Raw genomic sequence first — 25,903 nt, forward strand, 5'->3', positions numbered from 1 at the left:
TTTCATTTTTAACTCTCACTAAGATATTATTTCAGAATTTACCAGACTCTAGTGCAGATCTTCCACATGATCTCACAGCTTGTTCATTTGAGCAGTTCCATACTTGAAAATCTCAGCTGAGCTTTACAGCCTAAACTCTACCCAAAGTGCCTGTGTATGGTGTTCACTCTTAGCTGGCTCTGGGCACAGATACTAGGGTAGAACTTAAGCTGTCTTAGTATATGCCTTATTGCTGTGGCGACCAGTATAATATTTTGGATACACTTGAAGAAATAAAGCTTCTGTAGGTTTTTATAGTAGGGGCACATATTTTTTATAGCAGTGAAAATAATCTAAACATCAAGTGAAAGCAGAGTGATACTAGGTGCCATCATCATCCTGCAGAAAGCCAATTGTGTTACTTATACTTGCAGTTTATTAAGCTGAAATTATTAAGGCTATCAGGGTCTTCATTTCTACCATTCTGAGCCCTGAAAGTGAAACTGATCTTTGAAATGAGTTTGTGTTTTGCATGAGGGGAATATAAGAAGCATGAGGGAGAGAGATGTAGATAGATTTCATAGAGAGGGAGGACCCAGAACACAGAGCCTGTTCCTTTGTAGTTTTGGAGAAGAATAGGACAGTGGAGTTCTCCAGAAATCACAATGTTTAGACTGAAAGGAGCTTGTCCCTTCCAGAAGTTAACACCAACTGAGTTATCTGAAACCTAATGCAGGAGGGATGACACGAACAAGAAAGGCAAGAATCCATATTCAGAGATCACCTTGTTGGAGAGAGCATCATGTGACGCTTCTGGGTATTAGTGTGGCATATTTGTCAGGTGCTGCCCTAGTCTTTCATAGATGTCTCTGACTAGTAGATTAAGTACTTTGCCCTGTAGCCTAGTAAGTTTTTCAAGACTCTTCCATATAAAGTATTTTGATCATTTTTCTGTTTGTTTTTAAATACTATGTGTGAATTGACTGCATGTTGGGGATTCATATCCTGTGTATGTTACAGATTTAGTTCCCAAATACAATGTGAAAATGGACGATACGGGTGTGAAATATGGCATCAACTCTCTGTATATTTCCTTGCACCAACCTTTTTATGTTGAACGAACAAAGGATGAGTCATCTGGATAGAGTCATGAAAGGCAATATTGCTGCTGATTTGTTTATGACACACTTAGGAACGACAGCGGAAGGGAAGTTAGAATTATGCCTTAAACGTTTTCTTTTATGAAAAGAAATAGATGTTCATTTGCTAAGCACAATTTTGGAATGAGGTGTGATGTAGGGGGTATGTACTCAGATGCTAAAGCTTCTTACCTGTCAAAAGATTTGCAGTTAAAGAAGTTTCTCATTTTAGTTTCTCATTTTAGCTCATATAAAATGTTGTTCATCTTCAGTCTTAAACACCAAATAAGAGTTAAAATCAAGGTCAACTTCTGCCTGACACACGTTCTTAAGATTTTGTGGGGTTCAGCGGACAAACTCATCTTCCATAGTCTGTACAACCTTTACTTTTCTCCTGACACCATCTGCAGAGGGAGCAATTACAGGGACAGTTCTGTAATGCGGATACCTATTTTAAAGCTCTAGGAGAAGGAACATGGGTATCATTTCATCTTATGTGAGCCGCTGCATCAACTGCAATATGATCATCACTTTCATTGCTCAGTACAGATGGAGTTAGTGTATTTATCAGTAGCTCCACGTTCCTTTACTGGCCCCAAGGTGAATTCAAGCTCTTCCTTTGAATACTTTTCTGTACTGTTTGCTACCTACAGTATAATGTTGAGACTATCATAAATGTAGCTGTTGCGTCTAAGTGGATTGCACTGTCTTCTCCTCTTTAGATAAAGTATGTTTGATAACTTTTTAAAACCAAAATACTAGCCCAGTCTAACCTCTGCTCTGCTTGCGTCTGTGGATTGGAGTCATTCCAGTGCCTGCCTTTGCCAAGGCCACATTGCAGAAATCATTTGGCCTGAGTTTCTGTAAAATATTGATTGTACTAGAGGAAAGCGGCAAACTGGAGGCACAGGGAACAGAAGAAAATTTCTAGCATAACCTTGGCTAAAATACAGTTTTCTCTTTAACTCTCCAGGCGCCCATTTCCACCAGGGGATCGGGTTACCTTTAATGGAAGGGATTGTCTCTGTCAGATGTGCGCTCAGCCAATGTCCTCCAGTCCAAAAGAAGTGTCTGCCTCAAGCAGTAAGTATGCCATCATCTTTCTAAAACCTGTCACTTGCTGAGGCTCATCAACAATTGGTTGAAACTAACTCAAATCAGTCGTACCTTTTCAGAACTGTGGGTAATCTCTGTGAACCGTCTCTGCTTTTTTGTGGGCATGTGTATCTGTGACTGGTACTGCAGATGGGAAAAGACATTTACACGTTTTAATGTGAATGACTGACTTTTCCCAAAAGATAGGATTTTTTAAATGGCTGATATTCCTTTATAGGCATTGGAAAAGTATCTACTTGATGAAATCTGTGGTTTGAGAGTTAGTATACTGATTCCAGATTCTCCATGTATAATTGCACAGGTTTAAGTATTCAAAAGAGGGCAATGTCAGAGGAAATTAGTTCTTTCTGCTACTCTCTAACATTTTAATTTAATTACATTATCCTTTGAAAAGAATACCACCAGGCTTGTGCTTCCGGTCGATTGATATGACAATGATACTGTGATCAGAATCGCAAGAAACGTTATAAAAAAAATAGAAAAAGAATTGAAGGGAAAGAGAGAGAAAGGGGGAAACCTGGGAGGGGAATTAACTTGGTTTGCTGTTAAGTTGTAATAAGGTAATTTGTAAATTACTGATTCATAATGCGTACTCATCTCTGCCTGTGGTAGTTTGAAAATCTATTGAAATTTCTCATCCTTTTCTGAGTTTGATGGGTTATCTTTAGCGCTCTGATCTCACAGAATCACAGAACAAGTGAGGTTGGAAGGGACCTTTAGAGATCATCTAGTCCAACCCTCTTGCTAAGCAGGGTTACCTAGAGCAGGCTACCCAGGACCTTGTCTAGATGGCTTTTGAATATTTCCAAGGAACTCCACAAGGTCTGTAGGCAACCTCTTCCAGTGCTCAGTCACCTTCACAGTAAAAAAATATTTTTCCCTAGATTCAGATGGAACTTCCTGTGTTTCAGTTTGTGCCCAATGCTTCTTCTACTCTATAATGACTTACCCAGTATAGTCTGAAAACTCAAAATGGCTCCACTAAGTGGCGGATACTAAGTCGTTTTCTACCCATGTTGGTTTCCTTCAGGGAGAACAAGAAAGCTCCTGCTCTTAACAGTTTACTGTGCACTAATTAGAAGTCTGCAAGTACCTGTCACTGTGTGTACTGTTCTTTTGTGGACAGCTACTTGTAGGTAAATACAGTATGGAGTTTCTGGTCATTTTGGAACAAAACACTCAAACAAAACAATGAAGGTGGGACCAGCATGTGTTTATAAGTTCAGATGAGCTTGATTAAAAGAATGAAGCTAATGAAGCATCCACATTCATAAAGTGTCTTCAAAGATAGACCAGCTGCTGCTATGGCTTTGTGCAAAAGTTGGCTGAAATACTGCAAAGTCTTTCTTGCTGGCACTGAAGAGTACATTTTAATTAGTGTAAGCGGCTCCATATTGCTTTCACTTCTCTCCTGCTGACTGACTCAGACACATCGATCTTTTCTAATGGCTTTGCCCTTCTTTCATAAGGTGTTTTTTAATGCAAGTTCATTTAGCAGAGAATCTCATTCATACTATGCATCTATTTTATGTCAAATATTGCTGTCAGTCTCCCATGATTACTTGGAAGTATTAGTATGTGAAGCACAGGCGAGTAGATAGTAAATAGTAAATACTTTTAGATTTCCCTGTTCCTCAAAGAGATTTCCTCTTTGGTATTCCATGTCAGTGCTTCCACTATAAAGCACTTCAGTAAGAAGAATGTTATTTCTTTACCTGAGATTCAGCCCTTTCTCTCTTCATTCCTTGTGTGGTTACTTGTAAGGAAGCTTTAATTATCACTGATCACCTTTTCTTCTGAAAGGTTGGGTCATTTTAGTGAAGTGCCTGAACTAGCTGAGGAAATGCACTTCACATGAAAAGTGGGCTTTCTAGATGCATAAGAAAAAAATCCCCATCCAAAAGAAACTGAAGCATTACAGTCACCTAGCAGGATTTTTCTTTTGGAAAATGCATCATTTGTTAACATGAGGATGGAGACTTTCACAGCTTCCTCTGCCTCAGTGAAATAGGTACTTGTGTCTCATATGTGCTGAAATATCCAGTGAAACTTTGGAAAGAAGCATAGGGAAGACATGCTCAGTCCCTTTCTTTGTGATGGTCTCTGCTGTGAGTTAAGTATGTTACAGCCCAGACAAGACGTGGACCAGAATTTCCAAAATGGCCAGTGTTACAAGTGCGTAAATAATCTTTGGTGCAGCTGTTCCCCGAGCAGCCGGCTTCCATGTGGAGATTGCACAATACTGTTTTGTATGTTTGCCCTTGTCTATTTTGTACATTATGTTCTGTTTCAAAGAATGTCAGTTCTCTGGGACAAATGCTTTCTTCTTTCATGCCTATCTGCACAGAGTCTAACAGAATGGGATTCTGGCTCACAACTGGGGAGCTTAGCTCTACTGTGATATAAATAATAAGCTTAATGCTTAATGAACTTGTGGGAGAAAGATACCTTTCTTAATTATTCAATATCCTTATCTCTTCAAATAAGATACAGTAAAGCTCCCAGTAAATATCTGAAACTTCCAACAAAGCTTATGGTGAAACTGAAGAAAAGCCGAACTGACTATCAGTTGAAGAAAAAGGGGAGCAGGAAAAAATGAGAATCAGTATCTTCTCTCACTGCCCTGAGAACTGCTGTTATTTTTTGGGGGGTAGAGGGGAGGATTTGGGGGGGGGGGGTTGCTTTTGAAACAACAAAGCAGTAGAATCAAGAACAAGCAAATTTGCTTTACAGTCCTCTCTTAAATGCTCTCTGACTGTTAATGCAATTTTATACTCGGGACATAACTGTTCTTCCATTGGATATGGAGGTCGTTGTCACCGGTATTTAGAAAAACGTCTGAGCTGATTTATAGGCATCACAGACTTATTCGTAGGAAGTTAGCAGGGTGAATAAAATGCATACAAAATTCCTTTTAATCATAGTTCTTGTGAAAATTCTGCATCTAGGACTTTGTCACTGTTTAGTCACGTTTGATTCAAGTTCCATTATTTTCTTCTTTAGCCTCTTTTTCTGAGCAGTCTGGAAACTCCCTCAAGTCTGTAGGGAAAACACAGAAGCCAAAGGGGAAGAGTTGTGTTTCTATTTGTAAGCAAGCTATCCACAGTGATTTTTGGCTTAGAGATATTAAGCAACATCCAACACATGATCTTGAGCTCACTGTTAAGAAATATCTTAACATTTCATACTGTGTGTCAAGGGTACATAATATACATAGGAATTGTACAAATACTTGGCATAGATGTGAACAGACTTTAGTATAAGTCACAGAATCCAATTCTGCCTCAAAGGACACCCGCTCAGAATTATCCGTAAGCTTCAGCAAATGCACTGGGAAACTTTGAGAGGCTCAAAACTTTGGTTTTTAAACATGAATACATCAGTATTCATGTAAACATGAATACATCAGTAAATCAGTTTTTAAAATTCTATATATAATTTTAGGGCTTAAGGGGTTAATCTTTTTTGTGTGTGTGCCATAACATACATTTTCTTGTTTTGTAATTCCTTGCTTATCTGTTCAAGATACAGAAATGCACAAATCTTGCTGTAGTATTTAGGCCTAGATATCTGTATTTAGGTGCTGGAGATTCAGCTGAGGATCTTTGGGACTTCACAGAAGGGGGTCATGTAATGCTTAGGTATTTATTTTGATTTTGATTTTTAGAATTGAGACATATCACAGACATCCTTGTGGATTGGTTTCAAATGCTGTGATTTAAATCGCTGATTTCAATCATGGTTTAACTAGGAAGCCAGAAAAGCTTGATTAAAATAGTCAATTGTAACTTTGCTTTACATGTACATTTTTCATGATTTTCCTACAGAAAAGGCTAATTAATTGGTATAGTATAATTTGGCACTATGTTTTTGATAAGTACAAGGGTCCTTCATATTGGTACACATTTAAACTAATATAGCTCTGCATAACATCTGTATTTTTATGTAGTTAGTGGTTTTGCATATGATTTCTGACAAGTTCCATTTGAATGGAAATTGAAATTTAATTAGAATGCATAAAAATGGCGTTGTGGCTTAAAAAAAAAAAAACTCTTTTTCAGAAGCTACCTGAAATCTGCTATGAAGAAAGCAAATGTATTAAAATATATTTTAATTTTGGAACTTGTGATTTGTCAAGGGGCTATTGCTTATAAAACTACTTACTTTGGATTACCATATCCTTAAAGATTTTAAAAGTGGTAGTTCTTATACCTTATTTTATTCATAGATTAGAAAATGAGAGAGCAGGTTTACTTTCTGGGTTTTAGATCCCACTGAGATGCTTAATTTTGATTTAATTAGAATTTTAAATCCTGATTTTAAAACATCAGTATTTAGTACTCTTTATTTTAATTTAAATTTGATTGTAATGACCTTGCAGTGCAACCACTTTTACGGCTTCACATTTTGAGAATATAGTGGGTCTAAAATTTCCCCCCCCTTCCCCCCCTTTTAAAAATAAGATAAGAAATGCACAAAAATAGTACTAAATTCAGATAAATGATGCCAATTTCAAGCACAGTTGCTTTCTGGCAAGAGCCGGTGTGGTTTGGTGCATTGATTGTGGTTAAAGAATACCCAGCTCTTCCCTTGGTAAATCCTTCCAATGACTTTGGTGTCCCATTTTTATGATTAATGCAGGAAGATCTATTATTTTCAAGAGTCTTTGAAATTTTGGAGGCATTTGCATCATTTGAGCAGCTTTCTTGGATTAATTTTAGTCCTTACTTATGCTTCACAACTGTGGCTAAATTACTTGAGGAGTCTCCACTTACTCAGCTATTTCTTATTTTATAAGGATTGATGTTTTCACTGCTGCTTTGTAAATTGTCTTAGATTCTTCTATTGAGGTGTATAAAGCATTGTTATAGGCTAACTTTTGGGTGACAGAGGACAGAGAGCAACTGCGTTGAGAATAAGAGTCTCTATACAGTTGTGGCAGGGCAGGAAGTTTTGACTTACTAGTTTTCTGTCAGAAAACATTTCTTCACTAACATAACTGTTTTGCAGGAGGATGTTTTCAATCCAGTTTACCCATTTCTTTTGTATACTTTTGTGGTGTGTGTAAACAGGGCAGAAACAAAGTATCTGCTATTATTTGTGTAGGCGTAACCCCATCTTAAACTTTGAATCAAAATTTTTCCGTCTCCTTTGGTTTTACCAGTGAAGTACTAATCAGAAAATCGTCCCAAAGAAAGTTCTGGAGGAAGTGCAAGAGTTCGCTCAGTTAAAGGAGTGTTGCATTAAGAGACATCACCAGTGTTGTACATGCAGTTAAAGCTAAAGTTCCCCAGAGACAGGAGGATTTGGGAATTGTCATGTTCAGAAAGCTTGCTAGGTAATAAATCAGGAACCACAGGTCACTTAAGAAGAACGTGAAAAGTGGATTCATTTTTAGGTAGACCTTAATTTGCTGTGGGTTATCAGGGCATAAAAACCTTCCTAAAAATTGCCATGTGTTTCATTCCTATTGTTGGAGATTGTATGCTGTTTCAATTACTTATTCTCCAAGAGTAACAATGGAAAATGACCCAAAATAGTCTGCAAATGAAGAGACACAGAATGTACTGTCCATGAGCTGGGCAATAGGCAGTGAAGCTCATTTGCAAATTGTGCAGCTCACGTGGGTGCAGTGAGTTGGAACTGTGAATTTAGATTCAACTGGAGTTATGTTGAGTGCTGAAGTGTGGTAAAAGAGGTAACAGGGTAAAGACTAGCCTCAACTAGTAGTAATTGGTGCTACTGTTTGGATATTTTGTGATACTCATGAGCCTTTCAGACAAGACTTGGTGTAGTCTCAGGAAGCTGTGGGTAGGCTATGGATTCCTTCTGCCTGTTTCTCCTTCAATAACTTCTCTTTCTCCAGTGGATTTGGTCTTTATGGGAGGCTGAAGCTTGTAACTGTTGAAAACAGCTGCAAAGGTGATGTTGGAACATGAGAATCCCTTATCTTCCTCATTCCTCAGGGGTATGAAAGCCCTTTCCACAGCACAGCCTCAGTCCTCATCTACTCCTTTCCCAGAATGCATTAACCCCTATAGACACAACAGTTTTTCTTTGGCACTTTGGCTGGATTGAGGAGGGAGTGCTGATAGCAAGAGAGAAGGATGCTGGCTGTGGCCTGCTTTCAGGTTACACCCAGCTGCCAGAGCAAGACCTTGCTAGTAGTACCACCCTTAAGGAGATGGGTGGGAGAGGATATGAGGGGAGGGCCAAAAAGCCTAAAGGGGCTGGCCTGGGTCCTGCAGTGAGAGATGGAGTGAGCCATGATTAGCATTATAGATGCTGCAATAGATTGAGCACTAATCGTTATGGTTGTATTGTAGCACTGCTGTGGTGTCCTTTACCTCATCCGTGCCTGTTGCTGGCTACAGCATTGCTCTTCAATGGCCAAGGAGAACTAGCTATTCCATGACAGAGTAGCTGAGTCTCAGCCACAGAGATCTTGAGCGATCAGAGCTGTTCCACTGATATCACAGGTTGCTCTTACTTTAAGACCTTGCAGATTTGGCTTAGAGACTTGTGGCACTGACTATTAAGAAATTACTTAAATGACTCTGATTTAAATAAAAAAAAGGAGTTTTGACTAAAATTGGAAGAGCATTCATCCTTCCAAACCAAATTAAATTACAACGTCAAATGATGAAAGAGATATTTACAGTAACAATACATCCAAGATATTCCTACAAATTGATTCCTTCAAATTAATGGCTTTACTTTATATTTCCATGTATATTAACCAGTTTCTTTAAAAGTCAAGCCATCGCTAGGCACTCAGAGATGCCTGTTAATGTGGGTTTGTGTTGCAAGCAAATAATGCCAGTTTGTGCGATTTGTGGTTTGATTCCATATTTAATCAACTGAAAGATTTTTATTGAGGTCTTTTAATACTTATTTTGAAATTATCATTTTTCTCAACTAGCCATTTATAATAAACTTCCAAAGCTGTATTCCGCTTCCCTTGAGAAATTTAGTTTCCTCCATGGTGTGTGCTCAGCCTCTTACTGTTAGATTGTTCAGGAGTACAAGGCAGCCAGCATGGGTCTGTTTTGCCTTTAGCAAAAAGGCAATAGTGCGTTTAGTTCTGACAAACATCGCCTGCCCTTGCATTGGCAAAAAGGAAGCATCTATGGCAGCAGATTTGATTGCAAAATTGAGAAATGTACTCAGATTTAATTCCTGGATCTAACTATCCGAATATTGTATGGTTACACTCTCATCTTCTGGAACTTATTGCCGCCATAACAATCAGATGATTATGGTTTAAACTTTGAAAGCATTTAATGTACTGTAAACTGATGAAATGAGCTTATATTTTTAGCTTTTGACCAAAATATCTTGATGAGCTGGAAAAGCCTGCAGGATAACATCAAAACTTTAAATTTTAAAACAGGATTTTAAAAGGCATTATCCTGTGGTTAAAGGGTGATCGAGAAAAACTTATCTGCGATCTTCCTAGCTGTAGGAGAAAGGACAATTGCTCAACCTTCAAATTGCCACAGAAGCATTATTGGGCTATAAGTGCTTTTTCCAGGTGGCTAGGAGTCATTTATAGTTAGATATTTGATGACCTTGACTCCAGTGATATCATTTGACCCTTTCTTCACCACAAAATCCCTGTTCATCATAGCTGCAGTCCAGCAAAATTGTTTTTTAAAAATATATGTAATTTTAAACCTGACTGGCCTCATTGCCTTCACTAGAGCCATTTATGTGCTTGAAGTCATGTGTACATGTGAATACTTTGCTGAACTAGATCTATATTTGCCCTTTAGGTCTGAATATCTTTGATAATAAGTTTCTTTGATAATGTGTTTATGTGCAAGTCCAATAAAAACTTGCTTATTTCATTTTCCAAAAAAAAATGCTTGCTATTTTACCCTCTTTTACCTGTTTCAGGGCAGAAGCCTGCTGATGCTGTGTCTTCATACAACTAATATATTTGTATTTGTATAGAAAAGGGAACAACAACAAAAGGAGTATGAGAGTATTACTCCTGTGATCTGTAGGGGTTGTGGCAGCTTCAGCTTCTATCTAGACATGTACTACCAATGGCCATCAGGATTAAAAGCAACTTTTTGGTGACTTAAATATGTATCATTAAGCCCACAGAGCAGGGCTGGTATGTTCATGTAAAAACTCCCTGCAAATGGTTTGTGTAATTATATTCATTAGGACAAAAGCAGGTAGGGGTGATTTCTTTCTCACAGTTATGTAGGGTGAGTAGAGAATGTGAGGATAAAGATACGCTTCCTAGTAAATTTTCAAAATAACCCAAATGCAAGTGGGTAAAGTCACGTGCAGCATGCTTAGGGTTAATACAGCTGTATCGGCTCAGGGCCCACCGTCTGTGATGTGATGAAGCAGTTGGGAGAGCTCTCTGCTATTGGTTGAATCCACCGCTTCATTTAGGCGGTGACGAATGGGTTGCTGTGCAGGATGTTTCACTCCTGGATCTCTGGGGTGATGCAGACTCTAAAAAAGGAAATTCATTTTCTCGCCACATCTTTACAAGCAAAGTGTTGTGGATGGCAGCTCATCCAGGCTTGCATCTTCTAGTGAGGCTGCCTGAGGTGCTTGGAGGCTGGAGAACTTAGTCATACATAATATTACAACGTCATGCTACTTTCTCTTGTCCTATCCCCCTACTCTTTCCAGCTTTTGGGCTGGCTGACTCCACTTTCAGTTATAGCCCTTTGTCCTTATTGGCACTTGCTTTTGTTATCTGGACACATCAAATATGACACCCTTTTGGGCTATTTTATTCCAGAGCAATATCTTATATATATTAGGATATATCGGCAGATTGAGCAGGCCTAGTCAGGCTTTCAGTGCCTGACTGAAAGCAGCAGATATGTTAAGCATATCGGGCAGAGCACTATACAAGAAGCTTTTGCTGGGCTAAGAAAAGGTACTGGCAGCTAATGCTGTTCAGAGAGAGGGTGAATTCAATTTTTCTGCAAAATATCTGAGCAACTGGGCATTGTTTATGGAGGCTACAAGGAAGCGAACTGCAGCTGCTGGTGTCACAAGCTGCCCAGGGAGGCTATGGGTTGGGTAAGGTTACTGTATGCCAGTTTTCCTGGATACAATATCATTTTTTCCAATTAGGATGAACTTTAGAATGGATTTTGGTGGCGCATGTTATTTTCTTTGGTATTTCTAGATATATATTAACTTTCTTCTGATTGGATCCTTAGTGAAGTCATACTCCAGTGCTTTCATTGAGAAACAGCTGCCATACAGCTGAAAACTCTGGGCATGGCCACAATGCATGTTAACATGCATTGCTTTACATTTCTTATGAGAATTAGTGCCTGTCTAGTCTAAGGTTTCCAGTCGTCCTTCAGCTCAAAAATAATTCCACATAGTCAGTGTTTTTGTGGTATGCTTTTCTTTACATCATGTGTGCCTATAGGACCTGCACTGGCCAGTCATGCGTTTTAGCTAGTACACTGCACTGCCCTTCTCTCCTTCAGTATGCTGGCACCGCTGAATGTGCGGCCAAGCAACGAATAGGAGTATGGAAGAGTGGGTTATATGACAAACAGAAAGACAGTACAAGAGAGCTCAAGTGAGTAGGGGTGCAGAGTGTTAGACCCAGCTGTGTAGCCAGAGATAACCATGGCAGGAACCATTACGCCAGATTTTTGGGGAGGGTTTTTGGGTACACAAGTTTGCCCTTGCATGTGGCCAGTCCTACCTTGCAGCCCTTGTATTTCCAGCAGGTGCTGTTCTATTGTTCTGTTCACCAGCTTAGGTTGGTGCAGATCTTGCTTAGTGTGATATTAAGATCCTTCCTGCATATAGTGTGTGCTGATGAAATTCAGCCAAAGGCTTTAATATGTGTCATGTAAGCCTGAGAACATAAAAGGCTTTTATTTGTGGATTTGGGGTGAACAAATGGTCTTCTTTTCTTAGCCTAGCCTTTTCTACTTTCTATTTCAGGAGGATTATAGTGATAATTACTAGCTTTTTATGTATATACCTGACAGTTTTGCCAGAGGAAAAGACAGGTTTACTTAAAAGGCATCTCAATCTAATAAGACAGTACTGGACTATTAGCTTGCTTTGATGATTTTAGACGTTCACCGTGTCTGTGACATTAGCAGAATCAAGATTATGTTTGTTTACTCTTCCAAAACACTTCAGGGAACCCAGAAAGAATAGGTAAAAGTCATTGTTGCTAGAGAGTAATCCATGCATGTTATCAACCCCTTGTATAACACATAAGCACAGGAGTGGTCAGTCCAGAACCACCACCTTTGGCTTATAAGAAGCAAGTAAACAAGTAGAGATACTTCATGGATTCCTGCTTCCTCTGTGCATCTGTTTTGGCATCAGTCAAAGACAAAGATACTGGACTAGGTGCACCTTTGGTGTAAGGACATTCTTCTATTCTGACTTTACTTCAGAAATACAATTAGACGCCAAAGTGCTTTAATAATCTCTTTTTTGGTTCTGTATCTGAGAAATTCCAGCTTTGCAAAAATTTCCTGGTTAAGGCTAAAAGCAACATGGAAAACACTGTAGAAACTTTGGAGGGATTGTTGTAACAGTGAGTGTAGCACAGTTTAGCAGGACCCAGGTCAGGAAATGTGGAAGTTGGCACTAGAGAGAAGCATTATTGTTAAGAAGCTGAGAAGGGAGTGCTATTTAAAGCTGCTTCCACTGCAATTGGAGGAGAAATCCCATTTGTTGACAGTAGGTAAATTGCATGGTTTCAGAATGAGCATAAAAAAACTCAGTCTGGAAGGGGCCTCAAGAGATGGTGTAATATCCTCCCAAAACCAAAGGCAAGATCAGTGTACCCAAGCCTTCCTAACAGATGTTTGCCTCAGCCCTGTGCTGGAAATTCCAGCGCCCCCCCTTGGTGATCTGTTCCAGCGTTTGCTATCCTTGCAGGGTGGCGCAGAGCCTTGAGCTGGCACAGAAGAGCGGAGGGATCCGTTACATGCTGTCAGTCCTTGTCATTTCATGGTTTCAATTTTTAACGTTTGTCCTCTAGAGCAAAGTCATCCTGGTATTAAGACATCTTGGGGTTCCTTTGCCACTCCAAGTCACGTCATCAGGCTGTGACATGCATTTTACCACAGGGTACCATAAACAGGCTTTCAGGCTCTTTTTTAATGGATGAGGGAGAAGAGTGCTTACCAAGAGAGACATGCTGCAAATGGTGACCTGGATAGCAGGAATGCACAGTATATATTTGGGGCTTGTCTTGGCCTGTTATCCAACAAATGAAAAGCTTGCCCTAGCGTCAGAGGGCTTGACTCTCCTGTCATTGTCACTTGGGATAATAAATTTGAACTAGACTTTTGCAAGGTGTGGTGTTACCTGGGCTATAAAACCATGAGGAGGGAAGAGTTTTCAGGCTGTACCTGTTCAGTGAACTTCAGCAGTGAAGCCATGATGTTCCTTTCCCAGGTGCCTGGGCTTGAATTGCTTTGATTGCTCTGTTACTGCTGGTCTTTGGTCGGTAGTTGTTGATGTTGCAGGCCTGTGGAGAGGATGTTACATTCATCAAAGGAACACTGAGTTTGGGGATAATAAGGAGGAATTTAGCACTTTGTTCCAGGCTGTCTAATCTGTGGCTTTCCTGTGCGCCTGTGAGTGTTCCCTTTCTGCCTCACTAATCTTCCAGACCTTTACTTCCCACAGTCCCTCTGTCCCCAGAGGCTGGACACAGAAGCTGTAGCAGCATGCCTGCAGTTCAGTGCTAGCCCCCACATCAGTCTCTTCAGATCTTATCGTGTATTTAATTGCCCTTTACCAGGAAATCTCTGAGTATTTTATATTTGAATGGAGAGGAACAGGAGCTTGGGGCTGAGCCAGAGGTTTCGGGTGTGACATAAGACACTGTGACATCCTCTGAGACCGAGGGCATTCAGTGTTCCTGGCTCCAGGTTTGATTTCTGCCATCAAAAGGTCTTTCAGAATCCCAGGGAAAAGTGATCATTGACTACCCCGAGTGAGAGTCTTTATGCCTGTTAGAGACCATGAGAAATGCTGTTTTCCACACCTGCAGGTGGAAGAGAATATACCCTGTCACACAGCATTTACTGCTGTCTTACTACTGTCACCCTGGCTTTGGGCCCTGGCTATAAAAATGGTTTCTCCCCCTAATCCAGGGTTGAGATGGGCCAACGCCCATGAACTGGTGAACAGGTAGGGCTCTGCTGCCACCCAACGGGGAAATGCAGTGCCTGAAGAGGATGGCAGCCAAGGTGCTCCTGAATATGCGCACCCAGGCCTACTTATATAACTTCCGTTAAGCAAGAAAGATCTTACTGAGAGCAAAAAGAGGAAAACACTTTTGAATGATGGTGTATTTAGCCTGTTCCTAACACAATCTGAAGTTTCTGCAGAGTTTGCTAGGCAGTCTTTCAATCATAAACAGTATGAAAAGCAGAAGAGGGACTTTACCTCCTCTGCTAAATATGTCTGCAAAGGAGAAGACTGAATCTTCGTACAGGACTTGTGAAGTATCTGAGGCAACAAGACATATCTTCACATTGCTGAGTAATTCTCCCCTCTGGTTACCAATTTGTAGGTGGTTAACAAGGAGTAATGAAGCAAGTAACTGACAACAAAAACATTTGCCTGTTTATTTGCAGATTGTGCTGGCTGTGGAAGAGATATAAAAAATGGACAAGCGTTGCTAGCTCTGGATAAGCAATGGCATCTGGGATGCTTTAAGTGTAAGGCCTGTGGGAAGGTCCTTACAGGGGAATACATCAGCAAGTAAGTAGCCTCTGCATCTTTTCCTGCAGTCTTGGCATGAAGTGCATAGTTGCATGAGTTCTTGTTGCCAAGGGGAAGAGCTTGCAGCCAAGTTCCCCTTTGGAAATCCTGTTTTCACCACTTTTCTGTATGCACCAACATCTGTGCTCTGAGTTGGGAAAGGGAGGTAAATGAAAAGAGTAAGTGAAAGGTGGTGTTTAACGATAGGAGGCCATATTTAATACCAGTACGAAATGGGTATATCTCCATGATCTTACAAAGGGTTGGATGAATTCCTGCATGTGTTTCCTGCATTGGCCACATACAGCTTTGTGCCATTTTCTCTTAACTACGTTGCTTTCTAAGTTGTGATCTTGAGAAGAAAGTAGCAACCTGTCCCTTGCTTGCCTTTGCTAGAGAATGGAGTAAACATGACGATGTGATTGACCTGTTTCTCATCTCCAGGTAACAAACTAAAGAAGAGAGTTTTGAGCATAAGGAGGTGTGGAGGAGGAGAATGAGGAAAAGTATTTTAACAATAAAATAGGGGGAATGAAGCTGCAGTGTCTGTTTCAAATACATAAGAAGGAGAAAATGTAGGGAAACAGTCTGTCTCACAAACCTGTCATTAAGTGTAGTAGTGGATACAATATAAATTAAAAAAACTTTAGCATATATTTTCTCAAAAGAACTTCTGTGTTGGTGCCTGAGAAATTCTCTAAGCTAAATATGGTATTTCCACTTAACGTGTTTCTTATTCATACCAAAAAACCTCTATAACCTTAGAATTGAAAGTGACTGCTTATGCTCCCTTGCAGACTACCAAAAATTTCTTTACTGAAGTGAACAGAAAATAGATGCCTATTATAAAGACCCTGATCTCCACTCATCCCCATGGACATAGCTCCACTGATTTCCCTGGAATTACACCATCTGTAGCTATAGAGAGTCAGTTCTAATGAATTAGATTTACTCCAGTGGTCTGTGCTGGATGCCTTTTCTTGATGGCATTTTAAGGAATTCTGGGAAGCGCTAATGAGAATATGATTTTTTTCTTTCTTCTTTTACGCAAAAGTTCCCTGGAATTCTTTCCCATTTGCCCCTTATTGTTGGTTGGAGTTCAGACAGAAGACAACAGAAGAGCGTAAGTCATGCTGTAACACGTGTATTAAAAGTTGATTTGTATTTTATGGATGTTCTTTTCCAGAGATGGTGCTCCTTATTGTGAAAAGGACTACCAGGTTCTTTTTGGAGTCAAATGTGAAGCATGTCACCAGTTCATCACTGGGAAAGTCCTAGAGGTAGGTATTTTGTAAACTGGAGCTTAAGAATTGGGCCACGACCCATTATGTCTTCATGCAACTTGCAGAGAATTGAAAAGTTCTCACAGGAGAGTTTTACTGTTGATTTTAGAGCAAAACTGCCAATTTTCAGAAATGTTTTCAATGTTTTAGCTCAAGTGCTTGGTAAAAGTAGGTGGTAGGAAATTATTTGCGCTAGATTCCATGGATTTGTGGTTTCTATTATTTTTCCTTTTAATGCTGATGTGCAAAGTCTGTTGCATTTTTGACTGTGCTCGATTTGATAGATTTGTAGAAGTATCAGAAAGTTTCAGAAGTATCCATTTGCAGACTGTTAGAATCACCTTTGGAACCATAAATATTCTTAGGTGTATAGCCATGAAGAAGGGTTAGGAACATTAGATTCCTCTTCTCAGAGGAGGCCAGATGTTATGAATGATGCTGAGAAGGTGACGGGGAGAAACGTGCTTGAGGGAGAAATAATACGTTCAGACACAAGAGGGCACAAACAGAAAATGTCTGAACTGTCTGCTCTGTTGATTTGTATCCTCATGCTTCTTATTGAGTCTGGACAAATCTTCTCAGAGTTGTGTATCTTTTGTTGTCAGTACTGATCTCCATCTATCATGGCTGTGACAAAGTTCTCCTTTGTGCTGGGATCCTTGAACTGTGCGTGGATCATCACAGAAATTTATAAAGGGCAAAAATGCGGAGGACCTCCTTGTCCCGTTATCACTGAGATATGAGACGCAAAACTGTTACCTCCTTTCCTCATACAAAATTGTATTCAATGGAGAGAACCTGAGCTTTAGGCTTAGATCTGGAGCCGGACTGTATGGCTCAGCTCCAGCTTTAGTAATGTTTAATAGTCCACCTTGCCTTAAAAAAAACTTTACACAAGAAAGCTTGTGACAGAAACGGAGAAGCAGGAAGAACTTCAATTGCAGATGTATTTTTTGAAGAAATGGGATGTACTCTTCTAGTGAATAAAAAAAACAGACCTTACAGTGTTACATAGATAAAAGCACCTGGAATCCACTAGTGAGTGTGTATTACAGATTCTCTTCTCTGTGCGCCATCACCTACAAATAAAAGACTATCTCATTTGAGAAGTTTTATATTTGACATCAAGTGGTAGCAGCTTGTGTGTTTTAGCTCTGGAGGCTCCTCTGGTTCAGTATCCAGGATATATCCAGGAATATCCAGTATCCAGGATATTCAGTATCCAAGAGGGTAGCCACCGAATGAGTGACTAAAAACACATTTGGACGCCCAGGGGCACTCGCCACTGCTTCTACGGAAAGGAAGTACATTTTTTCAATTAGCCAGGCTCTTCGTCTACCTCTTTTGCAGTGTATATCTAATTCCTTTAGAGACCCACATAAATAATTAGTGAGAAAAGGCTGGGTTTTCCCTAAAGTAGGAAGATTGTGTGTCTGTCTTTTATCTAGTGGTCTACTCCATCTCCCTATCTACTCCCCTCTACTGATGAGTTTTTCAGTTTAGTACCATGTATTGGTGAAAGCGTAGTTGGGATGGGAAGCACTATAGGAGAGAAGTAATTGGATTTTTGACGTCAGGAAACATAAAATATTACTAAAATGACTTTAGATGCTATTCCTCCTGTTACTGTATGATATTAAATGCACCCGATAGGTGCGAAAGCCTACAAGCAACCCAGTCTGTTCAGAGGCATGGAGATGAAAATGATAAAAGAGAGGGTTACTGGAAACTATAGAGATCTGATAAGAAATGAGCTATTTCTATTCAGAGTAGAGCCTTTTGAGTAGTGGCTGTGAATACAGAAAGGCCGCACTCTTGTTAATTTTGGACAAACTTGAGCTGTTTCCTTTCAGAACTGAAGAATAATCTGAGACTAAGAAGAAATGAGTTCAATTGAACTAGGGCTTAGCTGCCCGTCATAACCTAAGCTAAAATTCAGGTTATCAGAGTCTTTGTGTCCAAGATAGAACTTTGATGCACAGTTATTTTGGCCTCTGAGGCTGGTTTCTCACCCCATGTTTTTTTTTTTTTTTCCTTTTTTTTTTTCCTGGGTATTTATTATCAAAAGAAAAAGCAACGTGGAAATGAAACAGATATGTGACCTCTTGTAAGGGTCAAAATCAGAGAACATAAGGGAGGTACAGATTTTTCCATTTCACCTAGCCCCTACGGGATCAGAACATATCAGTGAGTTAGACAGAGACTCTCTGAATGGTCTTATAAATACATGGAAATATTAAGCATGCTAATTTCCAGGCAAGACTATAGAAATTTTTGCTTGAGAAATATTTTTGACCAGCATTGAATATTAGAGGCAGAACCTGTAATAATACAGTAGAGGGCAGTACTAGCTCTCAATATGCAACTAAGAGAAAGCTATAAAGCCTGTAGGAGTTGAATTACTCATTTATTGCATCTCTTTCCTGATCTGTTTAAATGATATTTGAAGGCTGACTGCTGTCTGCAAGGTGCAGACTGGACAAGTCCTTACAGACCTTCACCTGACAATTAGTATTATATTGTCAAGGAGGTCATTCAGAGATTGCTTTAACTTGAACCTCAGTAGATTTTAGCATCCTGGGTAGTCCATGAGTAATATTTTCCAGATGTCATCTCAGAATGCAGATGCAGGAGAGGCATTCAAGTGCTATCTGTTGTTAGGTAGCACTTGGAAAAGATGCTTAAATGATAAAGGTGAGCAGCATTCAATAATTAGAGGATTATTAGAACCTTGGGCCCCTCCTATAAACCTTTTGTACTGTCAGAGAGGCATTGTTCAAAAAAGGGCAATGTTAATGCCTCTACATTGGAATAAAGTAGCTAATAAGTGGAAACCTAGGTTGAGAAAATCATGTATCAGCATGTCTGTCCATTTGGAGCAGAAAAATGTAGTTTAAAGGACGGGGTCAGAGCGTGACATGAATTCTCTGATAAGAAAGGAGATGAGAGATCAGAAGCAGCCACAGAGCCGTAGAAGAGAGTTAACAGAATAGGATGCCACACTCCATACAGTGGTACAAACCCTTTTGAGGCAGGACAGTTAACAGTCTCCTTAGCCTGTAGAGGAAATCAGACACAACCTTTCAGTACCCCTGAAGTATTGATTTAGATGAATCTTGAGATCCTCACAGGAGGGTTGCAATTTTTCCCCTTTGTTTTCTTACGCAGTGTTTCTTTGGGAAAGCAGGTATTTTTGGCAATTCATATAATGTGAGTTCTCCCTTGTCCCACTGTCTCTCTTGGGAAACAAGCCACGTTCTTGGTGTGAGGTAGCATAATTATAGGAGTAGTATAAGCAGAGGTTATGTCATCGCTGACCAGCCAGAGCTCGCTCTAATATCTGTTGAAAAAGAACACATTGTATTTTGTCTTTGTTAACAGAAATAATATTAGTAAATTCACTGATCCATAGCCTTCATTTTGTTTGTCAATAAAAGAATTTGTTATGTCAGGACATAATTCACTGTTTCATCATATCTGAAGAGACTGGATAGATTAGAAGAGATTGGAGGGAGGAGAAAATTCATTGTATACATTGTATACATTGTATTCATTGTATACATTGTATATATATTTCCCTCTAATGGATCGGAAATAATAGGCAGCAAGCCCTTGTAGCGCTGCTTAATTTTCTGCTAATTCTTCTTTCATCTAGGACAGATTATGGAAAAACAGGAAAACCAAAGACAAACAAAAACTTGAAGCTTAGTTTTGTTAATGGAGGCTGATGGTATTTATTTTTTTAGTACGGAATTAATTTCTTAAAGGAAATTTGAAATATTTTGAAACATTGCAGGTTTGCAGCTCCTGTTCATTTTAGTCTATTGGTAGTTCTTGGCAAATGAAAAATCAGGCCTTCAGCGTTCTGCATTGAGCAGCCGGTGACAAAGACATCCAGCGCTGAAGAAGTCTGATTTGGGCCTAACCATCGTCGTCTCAGAAGGTAGCTACTCCGTGCCCCCAGTGAACAACCTCAGCAAGCTTTGCAGAAAGGCCAAAGTTTAAGTTGAGGAAAAAAAGTTGAGAAAACCTTGAGGGGATGGAATTTCTCTCGCCGTCCTGTAAAAATAATCCCTTTGGTTAGTTTTGAAATGCTTCACTAGAACAAACAGCACTTACTTTGCTAATATCTTCATACTGTAGAATCACTGAAAGAATATCTTTTTTTCTAGGCTGTAGATCTGACAACTTTCAATAGCCAGAAAAGCATGAAAGAGAAATACCATGTGCGTTTAAGTCAGCTCGGATATTTCTTATGTATTATTTTGCACATAACTTTCTGTAACAAATGGTCACAGATGATAGATACGATTGCATACCAACGTAATATATGTGATAAATATCTAGTGGGAAATAGAGCTTGCAACTTTCTTGAGAGTTCAGGAAACTTCAGCACTTGAGTATTTCAGGAGACTGTTGTCAAGGCAACAGAGGTCAGTGTTCTTCCTTGGGTTTCTCTAGCAGAAAGGAACCATTATTTATGGAAAATTAGTCATTTCCTGTTAACTCCAGTGAAAAACTTTTCTTATCAGAAAATAATGGTACGATGAGAATGTGGACTGACACACAGACTTTCTCCTAAGCTATTGCTTTCGTAGCTTTAAGACTTGCCTATTGAAAGATGCCCAGTTGATTCTAATCATGCAATTTCTTTGTAGCTATCTGTAACTCAACATATCTGAGTAAAGTTCAGCACGTTTAGCTTCTTGAAAAGTGTTGGCCTAAATCATGTTTGTCTAAAATGGATATCATACAAAATAATAATTATTCCTCCAGGACTGAGTTTAAAATGTGTTAAATCAATGAGAAGCTTTCCATTGACTTCAGAGAATGGTGGATAATGCCTGGATGCATGCGTTCCACCCCTGCTTACGTAAAATGTTTTACAGAATTCCTCAGCGGTAGTCTTTCAGTTTGGCAGAAAGAAGACACCGAGGCACAAACAGGTGAATCATTTGAATGAAATAATACAGAAAGCCTGGGAATAACATTCAGGTCTTATGGTTTTCACTCCAGTGCCAGGCTTTTTGGCTACTACTGATCTGACCGTGATTTGATCCAGTGATCTAAAGTTCAAGATATATATTTCTACTAACAAGTCCCTCAACCACCTGGCTTCTCTACTGACTTATTTTTAAAATACTGCTTGCTTGACTGGCAAATAAGAAGCCATCTTGTGGTTTGCCCTGGCTATGCATAGCTCAATTTCCTGTTTTGATGGAGTGCTGGCTACTCTATATTTGTTTGCTTCCTGTGTGCTGTTGAAACTTGCACCCCACCTTGCAAGTAGTGGCATAACGCCATTGTAGCAGATGGACCTGAAAAGAGAGAGGTGAGGGAACCAGAAGGCTCCTTTGACTTCAGTCTGAAAAATCAAATGTGACTGGTTTTGATAATATTATTTATGCTGAGCTTCCCCTCATTTTAAAGAGGAGTATAGTTAAGAGGTTATCGTTAATGAGGAGGAAGTTTAGTACTTGAAGATACTCTTATTATAATGTGAGAGAGTTTCAAGATGTCTCATCTGTGCTGCACCTAATTCAGAGAGACACCAATTCTGAGACGCTTGGACTTCAGAAATTAGAAGTGAATACAAAAATAATAAAAACCCCCTGAAAATAGCTGCTCTGGTTGTGTAAGGAAACTATATCCAACTCTAAGAGGCAAGGAGTATAATAAGCTAGAGGAGCCTGTAAGTTTCTTCAGGTGTTGTTTTTTTAGCTAGATTTAGAAGTCCGTGCTGTGAAGGGTTCAGAGAAGTTTTTGCTCATTCTTTACATGTGAATGAGTCTGTTCTCGATTATCGTTTCATCCCATTTGAGAAGCAAAAATAAATGGCACTATAACAACACTGCTATTTCTCATACAAAATGTAAAGGATGTGGAAGAATAGTGCCTGCTTAAGGTAAGTTGTCCAAGGGTGAGCTGCTGCCAAAATTTAACCACGCAGGCAGCATTGGTGATGTGCATATTGGTGTTCAGATGCTTCAGTACGTTGACGTTCGGGGAGACTCAGTAGCCTACGTGCATAAGTCATTTATTTTAGATTTTAAAATTTAAAATTAAGATTTTAATAAAAATGTAAATATTTATTTTAAAATGAGACTTAGGCTCAAAGATCACATACAGACATCACCCATCTCTGCAAAGATACGTACAGATACTTAGGCACTTCAGTACTTTCATGCTTTTGGTCCCATGTCCTTGTATCAGTATGCTTTCTGGATTGTAGAGCCGTGTAGAGAATCTCTTTAAACACAGATTTATTTTAATTCCCTTCAGAAATGCTAAATGAAAGGTTAACATGTATTCTCTTTCTTTCTGCTGAATTTAATATTTTTCAGGTCTGTTTTCATAGTGATTATCCAGGAAGCATCACAGAGCGTCTCATTTACTGGATGTTCATGATGCAACCTCTACTAGTAACACAGGTTGAGGTGGTTTAAAATAATAAACAGTTGTATAAATGTAGCAATTGATAAATACAGAGGAAAGATGGATGCTAGGATGGCTCCAAAAGGGTTAGTTTTTGGTGCTATGTTAAAATTGTTGTAAATATAAACTCTGAAGTATGTATTACCATTACCATTACTGATTTTGGTGTCTTATAGGCATGAGGGGAGACTTTGATTTCAGTCAGCATCTCCCAGTCAGCAGTCATTATTGCACAACATAAAAATGCAGGGGAAAAAGGCTACACAGCATAGTGATGAGAAGCAGGAGAGTTTAGTACATGCCTTGTGAGCTCTGTGATTTGCTTTGTTTGTATTTAATTTTACTGCTGTTATAATAAATGGGAAAACATAAACAGGTAGCCTAAATGGTATAGGTGAGCGATAAGAAAACAGCAGAAGCACATTGCTGTGATTGCTCTGCTGTGATTGTGTTTACCCTCTTAGGTATAAATATTGTAGACCACATTTTTTTCTGGTTATGGTACCTGCTGTCATTATAGCTGTAGAGAGACCAAATAGAGTCAGTTTACAGGGCCCGTTGTAAATTCATCAACTGTTCCTAGAATTTGTCTGAGGTATGATCTTGGGCAGAACGTACTGACAGTATAACAGGATATATGAACCGGTGTGAGAAGTAACTTCAGCACTCTTCCTGCATTAACCTGAATTGGAGGAGAATGCAATCTCAGTATGAGTAAATGTTTCTGACAAAACTAGACTAACACCCAGGGGGCTGCATAAATTCTTCAGAAGCTGTGGAAGTAATATTTAATGACTTCCAGAGAGAGCGTGCTGATTTCAGACTCAGCAAACACCTCTCCCTAAGGGAAATATGTTCTGAGTTATGTCATCATCAAGTTATGACATGCAAGTGCTGAGAAATGGTCCTGTTCCTGCCTGGGTCAGTATTCTTCCCCCTTTGCTTTTTTCACAATGGGTTGGCCCAGTTACTGCTAGAGTGTGTTGAATGCACAGGGAGGACTATCTGCTTGTTTTGGTGGGTGGGTGCTGGAGAGTCAGTGAAAGCAGAGGAGGAGTGAGGCTAAAGGCGATGTGCAGTTAGAGACACTTTACTGTGAGTGATGGTTCAGTGAGAATATAAACTGTCTGCACATCCCTTCTTGTAATATTCCCAATTTGAAAGAGGTGGAGGGACTCCGCTCACCAGACTGAGGAGGAGGAACTGGACTTAGCCCGAAGAATTTTTATCAGAAGGTAAACCTCTTCCTCTGAATCCAGATCTGAATGGGGAGGGGGTCGTGGCTTTCTTGTGAGGGAGAGGACAACTCTGTGTTATGGCAGAATAGCTTGCGAGAGATATCAGAATAGGATAATTGTGCTTTTTATTCCTGAGCATCAAAAGGACTTTTTAAAAGGTTGAATGTAATTCTTTTTTTTTTTTAGATAAAGAGAATGTTGCTAACGTATTTTTAAGTCTGCATATTATGTGAAGCTGCCAAGAAGAGGAGAATGGGACAGAGTTTGGGCTGTTTCTGATTGCTGCTTATCGCTAACATATGGGAAACAATGCACTTAAGTGATTCTTAATATAGTGTGTTGGCCCTTTCTGATTACTTCTGGAGATTTGTTGCATAGCAATAAAGTTTGAATTCATTTTCAATTTTCCTGCCTTTGAGCTCAGAAACTTGTTTTGTAAGTTAAAGAGCACTGATTTTCTTGAAGGTGGGGTCTGTTTGCATAAAAATGGGGAAATGAAAAGTTTAATAATAACTCAGGGACATGGCTAAATGGTTCAGACAAGTTGTTTGTGTAGCAGAGTAGAAGCACAGATTTCATTTTAATTTGAACTATCCTTCCCTGATGAAAAGTGTGCTGGAAGAGTTCACATAACACCACACCATCCACACAATCAAAAATCTAGAATAAATATGCTTTCAGAAAAATAACTAAAACAGTTTGATGTAAAAGAAATCCTTTTAACAGGATCTCTTGGTGACTCCCCCACCTCAACCCAAAAGATTGAGCTTGACAAGAAGGCTGTTTCTAATTGGGAAAGGCCTGATCTATAAAGATGACAAAAGAGAATATCTGAAGTTGACAGAGCCCTAACAGAAGTTCAGTTGCTATGGTAGCATAATCACAGGGCATTAACTTCTCAGCAGTGGTTTGGAACCCATCCTTCACTCTGTTTGCACATCAGTAGTAAAGGGAGGAATGTTAAGAGGATAAAGGGAACGATGAATAAGAAAAGCAGGCTGTAACAAGTAAATTGAAAAATAGCCAATTAAAGTGTCATTATTGCCTCAAAGGGGCGTGGGAAATCTTGCAGGTGCTTACAAAAATACAGCTTATCTGTATAAATTTGCTATCTTGAGTATGGTGTTGCTAATTAGAAACATTCTATGTATCTCCTAGCACAGCGTCTTCAGCTTTTACCCTTTTGTTTTGGGTAAATATTCTCGAGTGTGTTTCTTGCATTAAATATTCCTGGAAAACTTTAGGAGGCTGATTAAAATATTTAGGAATGGCATTTCAGTAGAAATATTTATATTAGCATTGCTAAGAAGTTCCTTGCCACTGACAGCTGCCTTTGTGATCTATAGTTATTGCATGTATTCCAGTAACACAAGACAGGTACTTACAACAAGTAGTGTTCCCATCTTAAGGGCACACACACCTAACCTGTATCAATTTGTTTGTGGAAGGAAAGCTTACCTGGGCTACTTTAATTTTCTTGTTACCTAGCTGTATTAAGAATTCCATTGCATGGTTGTCACTGCACAGCAGGTGTTGATTTCCTCTTGAAACTCTATTTCAGGGAAGACATCATACTGTATTTCCGTATTGTAGCTCCCATTGTTTCTTCTGTTATTCTGCATCACTTAAATCTTTTCATTATGCTAGCGCTACCAGCCCCAACCACAGTACAGATATAAAATTAATAATGATCCCTGCATCGAAGTGCTTACACTGAGAAGACAACTTCTTCCAGTGTCTCAGTCTCACTTTCAGTTGTGATGTAGTGATATGGGAATGTGTGACGCTCTGTGGCAATACTTCTTGTATCTCCTTGACTGACTCCTATCGGTCCCCAGTAAAGAGTAATTATTAGGAGAAATGCGGCAAAGAGGAGGAGCCTGTTGGTGCAAGTCCATAGTTCTCTCACATTTATAACTGGCTCCATCCAGGTTTTGTGCTTAATGTTCGCTGTACCAGGAGTCAGTCC

At 39.4% G+C, this 25,903-nt stretch overlaps 1 protein-coding gene across 13 annotated transcripts in view; it reads left to right on the forward strand.

Moving 5' to 3' along the window:
• ABLIM1 (actin binding LIM protein 1) overlaps positions 1-25,903 on the forward strand; it is a 234,607-nt gene that overhangs the window by 133,450 nt on the left and 75,254 nt on the right. For all 13 annotated transcript variants that reach the window (XM_068951639.1, XM_068951638.1, XM_068951649.1 and 10 more), the window contains 3 exons: positions 2,092-2,201; positions 14,852-14,978; positions 16,165-16,258. In XM_068951639.1, the coding sequence (XP_068807740.1) occupies positions 2,092-2,201; positions 14,852-14,978; positions 16,165-16,258 (331 nt within the window). The remainder of the gene's footprint in view (positions 1-2,091; positions 2,202-14,851; positions 14,979-16,164; positions 16,259-25,903) is intronic.

The sequence above is a fragment of the Struthio camelus genome, chromosome 7, assembly GCF_040807025.1.
Source record: "Struthio camelus isolate bStrCam1 chromosome 7, bStrCam1.hap1, whole genome shotgun sequence".
NCBI classification, from domain to species: domain Eukaryota; kingdom Metazoa; phylum Chordata; class Aves; order Struthioniformes; family Struthionidae; genus Struthio; species Struthio camelus.